Source organism: Microdochium trichocladiopsis, assembly GCF_020744255.1.
Source record: "Microdochium trichocladiopsis strain MPI-CAGE-CH-0230 chromosome Unknown B0I36scaffold_6, whole genome shotgun sequence".
NCBI classification, from domain to species: domain Eukaryota; kingdom Fungi; phylum Ascomycota; class Sordariomycetes; order Xylariales; family Microdochiaceae; genus Microdochium; species Microdochium trichocladiopsis.
The window spans coordinates 1,809,343-1,826,914 of record NW_025763549.1 but is presented as its reverse complement, the minus strand read 5'-3'; the positions used below and the strand labels follow the sequence as shown (position 1 = coordinate 1,826,914).

The following is a 17,572-nucleotide window of genomic DNA, read 5'->3' as shown; positions in this document are numbered from 1 at the left end:
GGTCACGCAGCCGCAACGACTACCGCAGATCGGACAGACGCTCGCGCTCTCCAATGTCTGGAGCAGGAGCCACCGCGGGAGCCGCTGGGGCGGGTTTTGGCGCTGCGCCTCAACGGAACTATGAGGAGCGGGCACAGGCGCGCGAGCACATGATGAACAATATTCGCGAGACGTCCCAGCAGGACCGCCGCGTCTACGTTGGCAACTTGTCCTACGACGTTAAGTGGCACCATCTCAAAGACTTCATGCGGCAGGGTGAGGCTCCGAGCTAGTCGCATGCGACTATCCATCACGAGATTTTGTACTGACGCATTGTCCAACATAGCCGGAGAGGTGCTTTTCGCTGATGTGTTACTACTTCCCAATGGAATGTCGAAGGTGGGCTTTTACAAACAGATTCTGGCTGGATTCTCAGCTGGATGATACCTTTCTCCTCTTGGTCATTGCTCGGATTGTTGGATTGACGGGTTGGGACGTTGTCCGAGTGTCTATTGTAGGGATGCGGGTAAGTCTCTGCACCTTCCTAGTAAATCGAGTCAAAGGCAGCCACAGCTAACATTATCGACAGAATTGTGGAATATGCGACACGGGATCAGGCTCAAAACGCCGTTGCGACACTCAGCAACCAAAACCTCATGGGTCGGCTCGTTTACGTTCGTGAAGTAGGTGTTTTCTGGCCTGTTCCACCTTGGTCTTCTGGGTGTCAAGCCGCGACTGACAGGACACACAGGATCGCGAAGCCGAACCACGGTTTATTGGTGCCACTGGCGGCCGCGGTGGGTATGGCGGCGGCCCCGGAGGCCCCGGAGGCATGCAGGGCCAATTCGGCGGTCACGGCATTGGTGGGCCTGGCGGTGGTTACGGTGGGCCTGGCGGACCAGGCGGTGCCGGTGGCAACCGCCAAATCTATGTGTCCAACGTCTGTTCACCCTTGAGAAATGTTCTTCCGTCACACTTCCGTGCACTTTCTAACATCTCTCATTTGCAAAGCTTCCCTACACGGCTGGATGGCAGGATCTGAAAGACCTTTTTCGTCAGGCCGGTGAGTGTCCTTTACATCAAATCTCAAATCATCCAGACGTCTTAGCATTTACTGACTATGGACTGGCTGTGGTAAAGCCCGCAACGGAAATGTCATCCGTGCTGATGTCCACATGGGACCTGACGGCCGTCCCAAGGGTTCTGGCATCGTCATGTTCGAACATCCTGACGATGTTCGGAACGCTATACAGCAGTTCAACGGCTATGATTGGCAAGGGCGCCAAATCGAGGTCCGCGAGGATCGCTTCGCGATGCAGCAAGGTGGCGGTTTTGGTGGACGCGGTGGTTTTGGCGGCCGTGGCGGCTTCGCAGCGGGAGGTTTCGGGGGCCGTGGTGGCTTCGGCGGCCGCGGCAACTTTGGCGGTTTCGGCGGCCGGGGCGGTTTCGGTGGTCACGGTGGTGGTGGCCATGGCGGCTTCCAAGGCCCTCCTGGCGGCGGTGGCGGCTTCGACGGTCCTCCAGCTGCTCCCAACCCTTTCACGGACTATGCCACATCTGGCACCGATCCCAGCGAGATCATCTACGTGCGCAATGTGAGTTCTGCCACCTTGGCTCTCTGGGGATTAATATGAGGCTGAGGCTAATGCGAAACTTCGATTGTGTTCTAGCTTCCATGGTCCACTAGCAACGAAGATCTCATAGAGTTGTTCACAACCATCGGTAAGGTTGAGCAAGCCGAGATTCAATATGAGCCTAGCGGGCGTTCCCGGGGCACTGGTGTCGTGCGATTCGACAGCACGGACACCGCCCAGACAGCCATCACGAAGTTCCAAGGTTACCAGTATGGTGGACGACCTCTCGGTCTCAGCTTCGTCAAGTATATGACACCGGGCGCTGGAGACAGCATGGATACCGATGCTCATGGAGGCTTGACGCAGGACCAGATCATGTGAGCACAGCTGGATGGCCTCCGCGGGATGATCGGACTACTTGTGTAGTCCGACTATTTCGACACGCCGTCAACACCTCCATGCGAGGGCGGACAGAGCACGGCCTGTTCAAAGTCTACGAGCCATGCTGGTCACATTGGTTTTTCTGCCCGAGTCATTGCCACGATATCGTCTACGCACAGTATGCCAAGCATTAGATCAGATCACGGCAGGCGGAGATCTGGTTCGGTTTTGTTCAGGTTGACGTATGTGACGAGCATTGCTCGTAGGTGCGACACGAGCCGCGCGCTACGGCATGTTGTCCAAGTTAGCGGATCCAGTCGCCAATATTTCGTCGACGGGGGGTTATGGTACGATACATAGTGGTGGAAGGGTTATTTTCGTTTCTGTCATCAACAAAAAAAGATTGGACGCTGTATCGACTGCGATCTGCTTCTGATTCTGGGGAGAGGATAGTGGAATGCTTGCGACTAGATTGTGCCCGAGGAATAGCATTCGTTTGATTGGACGCGTGGTGATGGAGGGTGATCGGTAATCGGGCAATGTCGCCCCCGCGGGCGGTTGGGCACGTTAAGAATTCTCTTCCCGGGGGCTTGTGGCTTGGGAAGCTGTGACGCAGAACCGATGCCAGAAGCGGCGAAAGGACAGTCGCCTCGTTCGTGGCGTGAGCGACCAGGCACCCGAAGACGCGACTTTGATCACGATGTTGGACATACTTGAGTGATTTCGAATGGTGGTGCGAGCCTTGGTTTTAGTCAGCCAGAGATACCCCTTGATGCATGCGAGCGATTTGGTTCTTCTGACAGCCTTTCTGTATTTTGGAAAGCAATCGATATCTGACGCAGACGCTTTCAGAAATCCTCGTCTTGATGTGACATGTTTTGGCGCCTATTGCTAGGCCCGTTTCACTCAGAGTCGGGCAGTCTTTGGTTGGGCGGACACTCTACGTCAGTCATCGGTACAGGTCGCCGCGTCATTTGTGCCGGGTCGTCCGTTTGCGTGTCGATGTGAGGGTCGTGGTTTGTCAATAACGACAAGCGCCGAGTGCCTTACCTAGCGGCTCGATGTTTGCGTAAGTTGAGCTTGAGTCAGAGCGGATGTATGATAAATCGAGTACTTCATTTGAGCGATGACTGATACTATCTTGCACCATGTGGTACGACGAACATGACCGCCACCAGCCCGAAATCACGTTAAACACCCTTACCGTGGGATAATACTTACTCATCGCTCAAGAGATGAAGAGAGCAATCGACACAACTGGGTTTATTACGGGCTATACCTCAAGGGGCAATATTGTTAAGTAGGCCACAAATCTTCACCGGGGACGGCTGCCCTCAAGCAGCCAAGAAAGCTCATCATTGATTTGACGAGCAAGATTCAATACTGCGCGAGAGGGGCTAGTCTTGCCCATCCACGGCCCAGAACGATTGCCTACAAGACAACGGGTTATTTTCAATACATACATAGCTCGAGAGTGGCTTCCAATGTCCCAGCGGAGCCCAGCCGCTTTACCTCTGACTTGTTTAATCCTCCTCGGCTCTACCGACACCTCGGTCACACCAGAATTCAGCGACAGCTCGCGCATCGAGCACCAGCGCTCCGGCGATGTGCGAAGTCCACTTCAAGAAATGCACGAACTGCAAGCGAGCCTGGAAGGAATACAGGAAACTTGCCTCGTGCGAAGATCCTAGCGATCAGGACGGCCGATGTGTGCCTAGCCTGTGCATGTACGTAGGCGGTCCGCGGCGCCCGGCTCTGCACGAGTGCGAGTCGTGCAGAGAGTGCAGGCAAGCACAGGAGGACGAGCTAGAGCTGGCATCTCGCAGCAGCAATGAGGCACAGCTTGTGGAAGATCGCTGAATTCCATAGGGATGTAGAACGCGGCAAGGAGCTGCGGGGATGTTGTGAAGAGAGTAGTTGTGTTGGGCAGGGTGCAGTGCTTGCATGCTGGGACTAGTAGTTGCAACAATGTATCAAACGTTTTCACCGTTTGGATTGGGAAGTTTCGTGTTCGGCTTACACTGCAGGATGCATTCAATGAGAATGGTGCTGTCGGTGAATTATAGCATCCGCTCTGTTTCGTCATTTGTGGAATGCCGCTCTGATTCCCTACTACCGTTCCTTCTTCTGACCATGCTCTCTCTCATCAGGGCTTATCAGGACAAGTATGCAAGTTAACGACCACTGCGCTCCAAAAATCCGCCATATTGCTGCTGTCACAATAGACACTTCACAGGTTCTGCAAGACTGGGTATATCTCGGCTCCTCCGTTTCTTCTAGCAGCTGGGCCACTGCGTCTGGCGCTTCTTGTTTGGTCCTACGGCGTGTGATAAAACCGGCCCATGTCGCACGTTACAGACCTCAGAGCTTGAGCTGGGCCTTGAAGGGACTCAGCGTCACCATACAAAGTTGGGCTAGGCCAGATTCGTGTGCCGCAACATGAATGGTGCCGGTATCGTTCTTGTCAAGTTTGAGGCTGGTTTGCCAGGTGTCCGCCTCAGGCAGCGGCACCGCCCTTCCTCTTCTTCGCCTTGCCCTTCCTCTTGCTTCGGTCGCGGGGCTTCAGCGTAGTCATGCCAGCCTTGCAAACCTCCGCGTACTTCTCAAAGAACGACGGCAGCGCATCGGGAGACACAACTGTGGAAATCTTGACACGCTTTGTTTTCCGGTCCTTCGCCTTGCCGTTGGTAGCACGTATGAGGACTGGTAGTGGGGTGGCTGGGTTCGTATCGGGAAATGCTCCGTCTCGAGGGGCATCGGGCAGTGGTTGGTCATATGACACTGTAAGACATTGGTCAGAATCGTCTAATGTTGTGCAGAGCGCTTTGGGTTGTGCGGTTCTCGAGGGCATACATCTTTTTTGTACCAAGAATATTGAGCCGTGGTCCTTGCCCTTTGTCGCGTCAAAGACTTGCGCGAGTTGCGCGAAGAACTAGAAGTCACTAAAGTTAGCCGGGTAGAACCTCTCGGGCGTCCAAGTGAGCAATTCACCTCGTCGTTCGTGAGGACACCCATCGTGAGCGGGAGGCTGTGCAACCAAGGAGGGGTCAAGGAGAAAGCGGGGCGTAGTTGAGCCGTCGCGACGTTGCTGTAATTGTAGAAACAAGCTGCTCCTTGTATTCTCAGGGAGAGTGTTCGTATCTCCGTGGCCAAGCACTGCCTGTGCGGATGTATGTGGGTGACTGATGTCACAAGTGATGGTCCATGAGGTTGAGCCGAAGGCAAAGGGAACACTGACTGGTGCTCTGCTGGTGCGCGGGCGGTTCCCGCAGTGGAGCCCGCCCAAACGATGCGCCTGCGTGGGGACCCTGACATTCTCCGGACTCCGCGCGCCAATCGATAACAAAAAGATTATGGCGAGCCCGTCAAAGCATCTCACCAGCTTGCGACTGCGTCCCGACGGCGGCGGACGCTATTGCAGCATTATCCCCCAACCTGTGTCAGCAAAGCTCGAAAAGAGAACTATTCGCCATGAAACCACAACAAAAACGCAAATTGACCCTTCCCGCGACCCTTCTGAAGGAACTCGATGCCCAGGGTACATCATCGCACGCCAACGGTAGAGGAGGTTTTCGATCACAACCGTCCAGGAAAGAGCAACGCAAAGCTCAGCGCGTCACTAAGCGCCATGCTAGAACGTCACATCGAAGCTCTGCCACACAAAGTGGGACATCAAAACCACATTCTGCGGCGATATCGAGGCTTGCCTCGCAACCTTCGAGGGCAAACCGTAAAGGCGGCGATCAAGCCCAAGACCTCATCAACGGTGACGACGATGACGATTTTCTCGACTCAGATGAAGACTCGGACAGCAGTGGGGAGAAGGAGGAGAATGCTTCTCTGGACTTCAGTGACGAAGACGATGGTGACGACAGCGACGACGACGACGATGACGAGTCTGCCATCGAGGACGATCTTGAAGAGGACCTCGCTGATGCGGGTGAGAAGCCTCGGCCAGGTCTGGACAGGAAGAATCTCGCCACTCCATCAAAGTCTGAATTGAAGAAGCTTGCTCAAGATGACGCCGAGATTGCAGAATTAGAGCGGAAACTTGGGCTCAAGAGCCGGAAAACAATACCAAAGGACTTCGACGAGGACGGCCTCGGAGACCTCCTAGAGGGTCTTGACGACAATGGCAATGGCGACGTCGATTTTACCGAAAACTCAGAAAAGCGTAAAAGGAAGGCCGAGGCGGATGAGTGGCTTGCCCAGAAGCGACGGAAAGCTCAGAAAGCTGCCGCCCAGGGCCAGTCCCAAACCGAATCCAGCAAAAGGTCGTGGCAACTATCCGAGGACGACATCGGTAGTGACGAAAGCGAAGATGATGATGGCGACGGATTTGACGGGTTTTCTGAGGATACTACCGACGATGAGAAGCAGCCACGACCTCAACGCGAAAACCCCTATGTGGCGCCAACAACCAACCTTGCAAAATACGTGCCGCCATCGTTACGCAAGAAAATGGATAACGCCACCGACGAAGACATGCAACTTCGAAAGCGCATACAAGGTCTTATAAATCGCCTCACCAATGACAGCATGATCGGTATCACGAAGGAGATTTCCAATCTGTATACAACCAACCCCAGACAGGCAGTTACGAGTATTCTGACGGACATTCTTCTGGTACTGGTTTGTTCTCCCGAAAAACGGCCTGACTCGTTCTTCACAATGATAGCGGGTTTCATAGCTGCTACCCATAAAGCCTTGGGGATGGCATTCGCCGCACAGTTCGTGCAGCAGTTGGTTGAAACCCTCGACAAGTATCACGACCAAGCTGCTGGTGACCATTCTGATTCTGGCTCGAAGCACGCTGCTACTCTATTGGCCGAGCTCTACAATATGCAAGTCATCAGTTGTACTCTGGTCTTTGACTATGTTCGGCTCTTTCTGCAGAACTTGAACGAGCTCAACACAGAGCTACTTTTAAGGATCATCCAACTGTGTGGGCCGGCTTTAAGACGCGATGACTCTCAATCTCTACAGCAAATCGTCAACCGTGTCAAGCCTGCCGATGGCAGCAACATCTCTGTCCGCACCAGCTTCATGATTGAGGAGATGAAGAAACTCCAAAGCAACAAGACCAAGGCGAATGCACGCAACAAGGACCTTGCCGATCAGCGCACACAGATTCGCAAGAAGATCGGCATGTTGCCTGGCTCACAAGACTCGCAGCCATTACGAATTGGTCTGCAAGATATTCACAATGCCGATAAAATTGGAAAATGGTGGCTTGTTGGTGCCAGCTGGGCCGGCAAGGATCGTGATCAAGGCCAGGTCGACGGGGATGATGAAGCCGACATTGTGGATGACAGCATGGACTTCGGAGAGCCTGACGATGACCTCGATATTCCCGATCTGTGGCAGCTGGCACGCGAGCAAGGGTTCAACACAGAGGTGCGACAGCGCATCTTCGTCGCCTTGCACGCAGCCACGGATTACGAGAACGCCGACTTGCTGTTGAGGAAGCTTAAACTCAACAAACACCAGAGGAAGGAGATCCCCGAAGTTATTGTTCGTTCTGGCGAGCGACAGATGGATTACAATCCCTACTACGCTCTTGTCGCTGGAAAGTTTTGTGGAGATCGAGAGGTTCGGTTCCAGTTCCGACGTTGCCTCACGACACGGTTTCGAAAAATGGGCGAGGATATTGAGACGGGCGATGGTGACGAGGCAGACCTAGACGAGGAGGCTGAGTACAACATTCGATGGCTTTACAACTCGGCCAAACTTTACGGCAGCCTGGTCGCGAACCGGTCCCTTGGCCTTGTGGACATTGTTAAGCATCGAAACATGATGGCGCTACAGGAAAAAGCCCACATGTTTGTAGAGCTTGTCCTCATTACGATGCTTCAGCAATTGAGCCACGCACGACTCAAAGAGGTGCTGGGAAGCCTTGATGGAGACTTGGTGCGCAGTGTCCAGTACTTTGTCAAGAAACATGTGCGCAGTACAGACTTGGTTAGAGACAAAAAGGAGAGGAAGAAACTCAAGACGTCGTGCGACGCGGCGCTAGAGGTCCTGGACAGCATGCAGACAGTAGATGTAGTCTAGTCAGATAGATAATCAGGCAAGACAGGATACATTGAAGAAGTAGTGACAGCCTCGAGAACATATCATCGTCCCCGTTGATGACTTCCAAGGTCGGTATCTGCGGCCTCTGATGTTGAGGCTCGCTCGGATCCGTAGACGTTGTTAGGTCCTGGCACTCCGGGTCCTCCCGGGTTGAGGCTCACAGTGCAGACAGACTGGGCCGGGCGGCAGGACAGTGTGCCTTGTAGCACGCACGCAGAACCCCAACACTTTCGAGACACGAACCGCAGGTGACTTGGGACTTGGTGGAGGCTTTCACCGTGCGGGACCCCTTCCCGCGGGTAGCCAGCTTGGACCGTGCCACTGTGTCGGGTTTGCTGTAGCTGCACGCCAGCTCTGGGCCGCCCCCAGTGAGGCAAAGAGCTGGCCGCCGCCCTACTGTATCGTCGTCGCTCTTTGCTTCGTGTTATTTTTTTGCTCATCCACCGTTGCAACCTGTCCGTGACGACATCGCACCTGCCCTCAAGCTGTCGCATCTGCTGAAAGGCACCTCGAGCTACTCGACTGCAGCTCCCATCCCTCTTCGCTACATCACACATCCGCCATGATGGCCAGCCGCTTAATATCGCGGGCTTCTGCCGCCCGCATCTCGGCCTTCCGTGCCCCATCCTCGTGAGTCTTCTTCAAGCTCCCGCACTTCGCGGCAGTACTGCTCATTCCCGTCCGGAGTGCGCATCTAGAGACGTGGTCTTTCAAAGCAACAGCGCTGACGCAGTCTGTTCAATTTCGCCAGTCTCCCCACAGTCGTTGGCTCGCCTGTATCGCGGTGGTCGAGAGGTTACGCCTCTGCTTCTGGTTCGTTGCGCCTGGCACCCCTCTCCGTTTCGACGATCTCAGGAATCGTCCCGGCTGTATCGGGATAGAGTGTCCATGCTAATACCTGTCGCTTCATCTCAGAGGAGAAGGACCTTGTGATTATTGGAGGTGGTGTCGCCGGTTACGTCGCCGCCATCAAGGCCGGCCAGGAGGGCCTCAAGGTCGCCTGTATCGAGAAGCGTGGCGCCCTTGGCGGCACCTGCCTCAACGTCGGCTGCATTCCCTCCAAATCGCTCCTCAACAACTCGCATCTCTACCACCAGATCCTGCACGACACCAAGAACCGCGGAATCGAGGTCGGCGATGTTAAGCTCAACCTCCAGGCCATGATGAAGGCCAAGGACACCTCGGTGACTGGCCTCACAAAGGGTATCGAGTTCCTCTTCAAGAAGAATGGTGTCGAGTACATCAAGGGCACCGGCTCCTTTGTCAACGAGCACGAAATCAAGGTCGCTCTTAACGATGGCGGCGAGACCTCCGTCACCGGCAAGAACATCCTCATCGCCACTGGCAGTGAGGCGACTCCATTCCCCGGCCTCGAGATCGACGAAAAGCGCGTCATCACCAGCACTGGTGCTCTATCCCTCGAGAAAGTTCCCGAGAAGATGATTGTCATTGGCGGTGGCATCATTGGCCTTGAGATGGGCTCCGTCTGGTCCCGCCTCGGTGCCAAGGTTACTGTGGTCGAGTTCCTTGACCAGATCGGTGGTCCTGGCATGGATACGGAGATTTCGAAGTCCATTCAGAAGCTCTTGAAGAAGCAGGGCATGGAGTTCAAGCTGGGAACCAAGGTTGTCAGCGGTGATGCCTCGGGCGACAATGTCAAGCTTGAGGTCGATTCCGCCAAGGGCGGCAAGGCCGAGACTGTGAGCATACCCTTCACGTGTTCTGTTCTACTTCATCATTGAGTGTGGTCACCCACAGGCTCCAGCAAGCTGACGCATACTCTTTTATTCTCTAGCTTGACGCCGATGTTGTCCTTGTTGCCATTGGTCGCCGCCCATACACCAAAGGCTTGGGTCTCGAGAACGCCGGCCTCGAGGTCGATGAGCGTGGCCGTGTTGTCATTGACTCCGAGTACCGCACAAAAGCCTCCCACATCCGCTGCATTGGTGATGTCACCTTTGGCCCCATGCTTGCCCACAAGGCCGAGGAGGAGGCTGTCGCTGCCGTCGAGTACATCAAGAAGGGCTACGGCCACGTCAACTACGGTGTTATTCCCTCCGTCATGTACACACATCCCGAAGTCGCGTGGGTTGGCCAGAGCGAGCAGGACCTGAAGAAGGCCAACATCCCATACAAGGTTGGAAGCTTCCCGTTCAGTGCCAACTCTCGTGCCAAGACCAATCTTGACACGGACGGCATGGTCAAGATGCTTGCCGACCCTGAGACGGACCGCCTGCTTGGGTGCCACATTGTCGGCCCCAACGCCGGTGAGATGATTGCCGAGGCGACCCTTGCACTTGAGTACGGAGCCTCGACCGAGGACATCGCGCGTACATGCCACGCTCACCCCACCCTTGCCGAGGCCTTCAAGGAGGCTGCCATGGCCACCTACTCTAAAGCCATCCACTACTAGATGATGAGTTGTACCAACAGGATGGGCTGGCGGAGGAAAGTCGAGCGTCGAGGCTGTTTTTGGTCGTGCCCGCCGCAGGACGGTATAAAAGGTGTACATTAACTTAGCATCATGATACAATCAGAAGACTTGACAATGATAACCCGGCTGTGGATTCATGTTGCAAACGTGAGTGCGTCCGCGTCCGGGCTACGCTGCTTGCTTGCAGGGCTCTGGATCACGGGCAACGAGCCGGCAGACAAGATTACTGCGCGCTGTGCTCCAGCAGTCTTGAGACGAAGTTGGGCCACGAGGATGGGGGCCTTCGAGTCAAGCGTCATGCCAAGCTGGTCACAGATGGGTGGGTACGTGTGCTCGAAACAATGCAGAGTCGCGTTGCACCCCAGACGTGCTATTCGCTGTGGGCGGCTTTGGTTCCATGTCAGGGGTAGCCCGTTAGATCGCCGCCAAGATGTTCCCAGGACCCCCCAGGACCTCCTGATTGGCGGGGCACTGCCAACATCCACTTCCACTCAGACTTCAAGCATCCGCCTCAGGCTCCCTCCGGCTCGACGTGATAGCCAGCACAACCACAGGGTCGCGCTGGCTGGCTTGGTTGTCTCGGTGTGTCGAAAAGAACCCCTGCATGTAGGCTGTCCCTGCAGTCAGCCTCTCGACCATGGCACGAGGCTTCCGTTGGCCCTGATTCGGCCTAGAGGGCAGGGCCCTTTGGTTGCACATCTCGAGGTTGTGCCAATGATGGACCGCAGCATCCCTGCCATTATGCTCACAGAACATCCCATGTACTGCCGGGCACGACTGAAAGGAAGGACCATCCTGAATGCTTCAACTGACTCGAGCAGGCATTGATGGTCATCGTGGGGGGACATCGCCATCTAGTATACATAGACTCGGAGATTCCTACGCTGCCCCTCGGGTATTTGCATTCGTGTCCGGTCAACGCCATATCCTGTGGCCTTCCATTCTTTGATACTGCATCTGGTCAGACTTGCCGCCCCTTTCGGGCTTCATTCAACACATCACTGCGCACTTTCTTTGCATTCATTCACCCACGAGCGACTGAGTCATTCACACATTCGTTTCAAACCTGCAGACTCAACAGTCTTTACTAAATCCATCATCCCATCTTTGTGCGTCTCAAGATGAGATCCGCCATTGTCTCAAAACTAGCCGCCATGGCGCTAGCCGTCACGTCGTGCTCGGCTGCTCGCGCCATCGGAGCCACGCCTATTGACCTTCGGTCCAGACAGACTGGTACTGTCGACCCGGGCGCGATGATTCGGGCTGGTCTTGATACCGTCAAGGGTAGTTCCATCGCGAGCCTGGCGTTTACCGAGTTCCCTCTCGACCGGACCTGGAAAGACGAGGTCCTCTTTGACGGGTAGGTGCCTCGAAACGGTCCCCCCCAGCGAATGTTGTTGCGCCAGTCTCGTCAAGACATACACCGTTGGGTACACTGGAGCTAACATTGCGACTTATCACTGCAGCGACATCGACGGCGGCGAGGGCGTCGTGCAGCTCACTGTGACTTGCATTGATTGCTACACCAAGGGCACAATCAACGTTGACATCTGGGATGACATCTTCGACCCAACTCTTGAGTTTACGTTTCAAGATGTCGAGGCGTATGTCTTGATGGGCGTCAACGTCACTGCCAGTGAGCAGGTCGCGATCAACCTCTTCACATCACAGTCGCCTATCGGGGTCGGCGTGCCAGGACTGAGTGTTGGCGTCTACTTTGCCATTGACCTCATCCTCAGCTTCACTGCAGACATGGATCTGTCAGGTGGCTTTTGGGTCGACTTCCCTGAGCACGCTTACCTAGAGCTAGGCATCTTTGACGGTAAACTGGATGACACCTCATTGTAAGTGCCCATGTACCCACCCTCTCTGCTTCCCCATTATCTACGCAGGCGTCATCTTGTGCTAACGCGCATTGCTCCTGCCAGTGACGGTACCAGGACGGGTCTCGTGCCCGTTGTTGTTCACACTGCCTACGGCAAGTTCCAGGCAGACCTCCGCCTTTCTATCCAGGCGGGCATTGAAACCGACAACGACCTCTTCGGCATTGGCGCTGGTGCCTTGCTTGGCATCTACGCCAATGTGGTCGAACTCGTTGCCACGCTCGAGAAGACGCCTACCTGCGCGCTCGAGCTCGAGGCAGAGTACAACTTGAATATTGGTGCTTTCGCCCGGCTCAGTGTAAGTCTGACACCTCTCTCTACAGCCCAGCTGGATACAGGTCGCCCGCAATGTCTGGGATGAAACGAACTGGGATGTATGCAATACAGAGTTGCTGACGCTGCATGTAGGCTGACATCGGCCCGACTGTCATTGGAGCTACGCCCACGGCTTCAACCACTCTCTTTACCGCTCCGATCGTATCGACGTGCCTCGTACCCAGTGGATCGGCCGCCTTGCCGCCCGCGCTCAACGCAACCACCGCCTCCATCACCGCGGCGACCATTGCAACGGAGACTGGTGCAGTGGTCGGCAGCGTGGCCGGCAGCGTGGCCATTCTCCAGCAGGCATCCGTGACCGCCTCGTCAACTTCTTCGTCAGACTTGGTGATGCCTACGCCTACTACCTCTCCGCCCGTGGGCGGAAAAGCGTGTGCTGGTGAGGTTGGACCACATACGTACACTGTCACGCATTGCGCGCTCAACGTTGTCAATTGTCCCGAGGGCTACGGCCAAGAGGTTGTCGCAACAAGACTCGCCAAGGCCCATGTCAAGGGTCAAGTGCAAGCGGCCAAAGTATTGGCTGCAGTGCCAACTCCGCACATGTTGACTGGTGGCGTTGTTATAACTAGTCTTCCAACTCCGATCGTCAACGCTGTTGCTCTTTAGCGACATGCAGCAGCTGTAGTAATAGTATCAGTAGTAATAATGCTGGCGGATGGAGTTCAACAATCACATTGAGCGACTCGCAGCATGGCTGTAGAGCATGACATAGAATATGCAAGAAGTTTCGTGTACACTAGCTTTAGCTTTGATGAGGAATCGTAACGCGACACGGCCTTCGGCCCACTCCAGTGCGTTTGCGGGATGTGCCACTGCCGCGCGGCGACCAAAGAAGAAAAAAGACAGCGCAGCTGCCACTCACATGAGCTGTGATTATTGGCAATATCAGACGAGCATTCTTAGCTGTGTATCGGGCGGATCCCAGACGACGTCCTTAATTGCCAATCTCTGGCGTGCCGGGACTTGCAGCGTTGCCTGGTCCAGGGCTCCCGGAAGGCTGTAAGTGGACAGGTTCTTGACGAGCAGCATAGTCTGCCACCGCTGGCCCGTCGACAACGAGAAGCTGGCATCTGGGCCACGATCAAGCCCAATAGCCTGCCTTGCGCGCCAGCTGACACAGCCATAGAGCAACTCGGCATCTTCCGAGGTGCCGGCTTGGTAGATGCCGACGCCCCAGGAGGCGAGTTGTAAAGGATCGGCATTGCCGTAAGGGGTGAAAGCATTGCCCACGTTGTTGATACCGAGGCATGCGGAGAGGCCAAGCTCTTTGATCATGGCAGGAACCTGCAATGTACCGCGAGGCCGTGCATGGGTCGTGCCTTGAGCGCCAGGACGACCCATCATGAACAGATCGCTCGTCGGTAGACCGACAAAGTGGATAGGGAGGCCACTGTCGATGATCCGTTTGGCAAGCTGCTGGAACTCAGATTGGAGGACTGTCAGCTGGGTGCAGTGGCCGAGGACTATCGTCATAGAGGGCTTGGCACAGGTGATCCAGTCGTGCTTCTGTAGCAGGTCGACGACAGAGTAGACGAGAGGCTGGTCGTTTGGTGAATTGGGTGGCTTGAGATTATAGTCGAGATGGAAATCCAAATGAACCTGGTGCTTTATAGAGGTTCTGACTGCCCATTCAATGTTCCGCAGCGATGCTTCACGAGAGTCCTCGACATACGGTGTTGTGCCTAGGGCATCGACGGAGCCGGCAAAGTCGCCAAGCACCGAAGCAATAATCGATCGGTTCTGCTCGCCATGTTCGGTCGAGAAGAGCGGATCCTGGGCAAAGACACAGATCTGAAGGTGCAGCAAGTGCGAAAATTCGTGCTTGAGTCGAATTGCTGCAGCAAGAGGCGCCGTGCCAGTGACGTGGTCGATCTCGACGAACGCTCGCAGGGAGGAGACACCGTGCGAGTAGCTGTTTGCCAGAAGTTGGGACCCGCGTAGGTACAGGTCAGCCTCGGTATAGCGCTGCTTCGCTCTTGTCGTATTGGCCAGGGCTTCGTCGAAAGCGCCGGATTTGGGATGCAGATCCGAATAGTCGGGGTGCTGTGACGATGGGCCCGGACGGTGGTTGCACGTGAGAATGTAAGGCTTGTCAAGGTGGACGTGAGGATGGCACAAGGCCGGCAGCAGGAGGCTGGGCGGTTCAGGATGCGCAGACTGGACAGATGACAGATCGGGTGCAGACCAAGGTTGCTGCTCAAGTACCTGCGCAATGGTCTTCTCGTGGGTTGGGGTCAAGACAACGTCGCATGGCGCCTGAGCAGCACGTCCTGCGGCTGCGGGCAGAATTACATTGGCCAAGAGGGACATGTTGTTGTCGACGACTTGCAGTCGAGTCTGGCGCCGGCCGGATGGGTTGACGAGGGTCGGCCGTGGACGGAACGGAGCAGGCGGCGCCGGACTTGTGGGGATGCCTGACAGCGCCGCCCTGGCGATCGGACAACTACTTAGCGTACCTTGGGTAAGTGCTTGGCTCGATCCGGCAAGGGCAGCCCAAGGGCACATGGCCTCCATTGCACGCTGCTAGTGGTGCGTCCTGTAGGGGCCTGGCGCCTGCTGGGCATGGCTGTAGGCCAGGTGACCTCCCTTATTCCTGCCTCTCTCCCATTGCCGCTCGCCGCCCTCTGAAAAATTCGAGTCAGCAAGCCCATCTGGCAATGCAGGGCGCCCCACCTCCAGCGAACCTCGTAGTGTCCAGACCCCATCGGCTCTTCTCATCACCCGTCATGCCTTTCGCCAATACCGCTCACGCAACCCTGCCGGCGCCCGCTCTCCTTGCTGCTCTTTGCAAGCACATATTATGATGCCGACCCTCATCTGTCGGCCCCTCCTGTTTGCGCTCTCTCCCTCGTCTGCTTGCCTCCTCCGCCCACCATGAAATTCGCCCAGGAGTTCCGCCGCACCTTGCATTCAGAGGGGTTCCCCCAGAAATGGGTCGACTCGGCCATCCCCTATGGCCAACTCAAGAAGTGCCTCAAAAAGGTCACCCGCGAGCTGGTTGATCTCGGCCTCGACCGTGATACCCTTGCCAGTCTCGCGGTCACAGCGCACGCCAGCTCGGTCGCCTCCGACGAGGACCCCCAGACTGATCTCGGCTTCCGCTACCGCCTGGCGGGTGACGACTTTGGCTCCACTCGCGTCCGCCCCAAGCTCACCATCTTCGTCCATCTTCACAACGGCGAGGTGGTCGACGCTGGCCTCACACCCTCCACCAGGGAATTTCTTGGCCACCTCGCTTCCGGTCGCCTCTCCTCTTCTCTGCAGCGCAGCTCGACCTCAGAATCGCGATCCACCACGCCAAGCCAGAATAGCGACCAAGCCACCCAGACTGCAGAACCGTCGAAACCACCCGAGGTCAAGGGAATTGATTCGGCCGATATATCGGTTGACCACGATGCGGCTCCATCAACGCGACGTATCGAGGTGCCTCTCGTGTTCGACGGCGAGTTCTTTGACTTGCTGCAGTCCGATGTTGTGCTGCTTGATAGTATTCAGGAGGAGGAGCAGGACCGGCTGGGCAAGGAGATTACCGCTCTGGGTACGGAGGTGGCCAAGCTGACGGAGCCGCGTCGAGGTCTGCGAGACCGACCCGATAGAGCCAAATGGCGCGACATATTCCAGCTATACCTTGATGCCGGTGTGTTTTTCTCAACACGCGAGTCTGACCACGGCGTACGTACAAGCGCCCAAGCTCTCGAAAAGCTGCGGTGGTTCCAGGAACAGGTATTCAAGCAGGATCTCGTGCGCACGATGAAACTCGAGGTCAGCAGACAGGCTTTCAGCAAGTTTCTCAACCTCAACGCAGCACTTCTTCAAAATCTCAAATTCCAAGAGCTCAATAGTCTTGCCGTGACCAAGATTCTCAAGAGTAAGCAGCAGATACATCTCCCATCGCGGCGCATTCAGGGACAAGTGGTGCGTCTCTATCATTACTTGTGCTAATCCAAGCTGCACACAGAATTTGACAAGCGTACCTCGCTTGGCGCCACCAAATCTTTTCAAGTCGCCCTCCATTCGCATCGGCTACTGGCTGGGAATGTGGCTAAGGACCTCTGCGCGCGCATGTCTACCGAGCTCATCTCGACGGTTCCGCAGCTCGATGACTACCTCTGCCCTATCTGCTACTCTGTTGCTTACTGGCCGATGCGCTTGGACTGCAATCACATATTCTGCAGTCGTTGTCTAGTGAAAATGTCGCGGAGGTGCGAGCGGTTCTGCCCCTTGTGCCGTGCCGATGTGGTGATGAAGACGGGACTGGACCACTTGGATAGCGAGCACGCCGCCTTTCTCCGCCGCCACTTCCCAAAAGAGGTCAAGGAGAAGGTCAAGGCAAATGAGCTTGAGCGCAACCGGGAAATCTTCGGGCCTGACTACCAACCGAGCAAGGAATGCGTGGTCATGTAAACGATTGCCGAACCTCTTCCATCTGTTATGCTCTCAGCTAGCTGCAGGTGTTGCTGTGTTCTTGCGAGAGCTCTTTTGTTTTTTTCTAGTTGAGAACCTGTGCCTAGAGATACCCCCAATGCTTCAGTTATTCAAACAAGTTTCGAGTTTTGATGGTCATGGCTTCAACGTTGACCAAAAGGTCTCCTCGTGAGTCTGTATGAGTACTGAAGTGCCGCAAACCAGCTTGTGACACTAATCTCGTTCCGAAGCTTGAGGCGAAGGCCCCGTCCCATCCTGTCCGATCTTCGCCCCGAAGGAGGGGCCAGTTGAAGTGGGCCCCACGTCATACCAAAAGCGGTTCTTGCGTTGACTCAATCCAATGTCTTCGAGTTTTTCGGTTTGGTCGAAGAAGGATAGTTGTTGGCGGCGGCTCAAACGAGTTAAAAGACTTTCATGTCGAGGTGGTGTCAGTGACAGCACACTTGGAGGGTATCTTATTAGTGATGTGGCTGCCACACAGG

At 55.6% G+C, this 17,572-nt stretch overlaps 7 protein-coding genes across 7 annotated transcripts; 5 read left to right on the top strand and 2 right to left on the bottom strand.

Moving 5' to 3' along the window:
- Positions 1-53: 53 nt before the first annotated feature.
- Positions 54-1,934, top strand: B0I36DRAFT_245952 (uncharacterized protein; the record flags this gene model as incomplete). The annotated part of the gene is made up of 8 exons (XM_046150198.1): positions 54-255; positions 326-378; positions 498-505; positions 569-662; positions 731-919; positions 991-1,042; positions 1,120-1,574; positions 1,650-1,934. 8 exons carry the CDS (start codon positions 54-56, stop codon positions 1,932-1,934), a joined length of 1,338 nt encoding a protein of 445 aa, XP_046011657.1.
- A 2,497-nt stretch (positions 1,935-4,431) lies between these two features.
- On the bottom strand, positions 4,432-4,866 carry B0I36DRAFT_244969 (signal recognition particle, SRP14 subunit; the record flags this gene model as incomplete). The annotated part of the gene is made up of 2 exons (XM_046150110.1): positions 4,432-4,715; positions 4,788-4,866. Coding segments are annotated over 2 exons (363 nt in total), but the record flags the coding sequence as incomplete, so codon positions are not given.
- Positions 4,867-5,310: 444 nt separating this feature from the next.
- Positions 5,311-8,089, top strand: B0I36DRAFT_290991 (uncharacterized protein). Its single transcript, XM_046151719.1, has one exon. The coding sequence runs from the start codon at positions 5,406-5,408 to the stop codon at positions 7,986-7,988; it is 2,583 nt and encodes an 860-aa protein (XP_046011655.1). The 5' UTR covers positions 5,311-5,405; the 3' UTR covers positions 7,989-8,089.
- Positions 8,090-8,436: 347 nt separating this feature from the next.
- Positions 8,437-10,564, top strand: B0I36DRAFT_325629 (uncharacterized protein). Its single transcript, XM_046154249.1, has 4 exons — positions 8,437-8,639; positions 8,761-8,822; positions 8,925-9,709; positions 9,805-10,564. The coding sequence occupies exons 1-4, from the start codon at positions 8,572-8,574 to the stop codon at positions 10,420-10,422; spliced, it is 1,533 nt and encodes a 510-aa protein (XP_046011654.1). The 5' UTR covers positions 8,437-8,571; the 3' UTR covers positions 10,423-10,564.
- A 1,245-nt stretch (positions 10,565-11,809) lies between these two features.
- On the top strand, positions 11,810-12,840 carry B0I36DRAFT_131722 (uncharacterized protein). Its single transcript, XM_046148212.1, has 2 exons — positions 11,810-12,287; positions 12,372-12,840. Exons 1-2 carry the CDS (start codon positions 12,058-12,060, stop codon positions 12,685-12,687), a joined length of 546 nt encoding a protein of 181 aa, XP_046011653.1. The 5' UTR covers positions 11,810-12,057; the 3' UTR covers positions 12,688-12,840.
- A 710-nt stretch (positions 12,841-13,550) lies between these two features.
- On the bottom strand, positions 13,551-14,975 carry B0I36DRAFT_374902 (amidohydrolase; the record flags this gene model as incomplete). The annotated part of the gene is made up of 2 exons (XM_046160319.1): positions 13,551-14,822; positions 14,871-14,975. 2 exons carry the CDS (start codon positions 14,973-14,975, stop codon positions 13,551-13,553), a joined length of 1,377 nt encoding a protein of 458 aa, XP_046011652.1.
- A 417-nt stretch (positions 14,976-15,392) lies between these two features.
- B0I36DRAFT_325625 (SPX domain-containing protein) lies at positions 15,393-17,527 on the top strand. The gene is made up of 2 exons (XM_046154248.1): positions 15,393-16,533; positions 16,624-17,527. The coding sequence occupies exons 1-2, from the start codon at positions 15,540-15,542 to the stop codon at positions 17,067-17,069; spliced, it is 1,440 nt and encodes a 479-aa protein (XP_046011651.1). The 5' UTR covers positions 15,393-15,539; the 3' UTR covers positions 17,070-17,527.
- Positions 17,528-17,572: the final 45 nt, after the last annotated feature.

Excerpts from the sequence above, each read along its gene's own strand:
- B0I36DRAFT_290991 (XM_046151719.1), top strand. The coding sequence starts at position 5,406 with ATGAAACCACAACAAAAACGCAAATTGACCCTTCCCGCGACCCTTCTG.
- B0I36DRAFT_325629 (XM_046154249.1), top strand. The coding sequence starts at position 8,572 with ATGATGGCCAGCCGCTTAATATCGCGGGCTTCTGCCGCCCGCATCTCG. Across the intron at positions 8,640-8,760 it reads GCCTTCCGTGCCCCATCCTC|TCTCCCCACAGTCGTTGGCT; the intron begins GTGAGTCTTCTT and ends CAATTTCGCCAG. Across the intron at positions 8,823-8,924 it reads AGGTTACGCCTCTGCTTCTG|AGGAGAAGGACCTTGTGATT; the intron begins GTTCGTTGCGCC and ends GCTTCATCTCAG.
- B0I36DRAFT_131722 (XM_046148212.1), top strand. The coding sequence starts at position 12,058 with ATGGGCGTCAACGTCACTGCCAGTGAGCAGGTCGCGATCAACCTCTTC. Across the intron at positions 12,288-12,371 it reads AAACTGGATGACACCTCATT|TGACGGTACCAGGACGGGTC; the intron begins GTAAGTGCCCAT and ends TGCTCCTGCCAG.
- B0I36DRAFT_325625 (XM_046154248.1), top strand. The coding sequence starts at position 15,540 with ATGAAATTCGCCCAGGAGTTCCGCCGCACCTTGCATTCAGAGGGGTTC. Across the intron at positions 16,534-16,623 it reads CGTGACCAAGATTCTCAAGA|AATTTGACAAGCGTACCTCG; the intron begins GTAAGCAGCAGA and ends AGCTGCACACAG.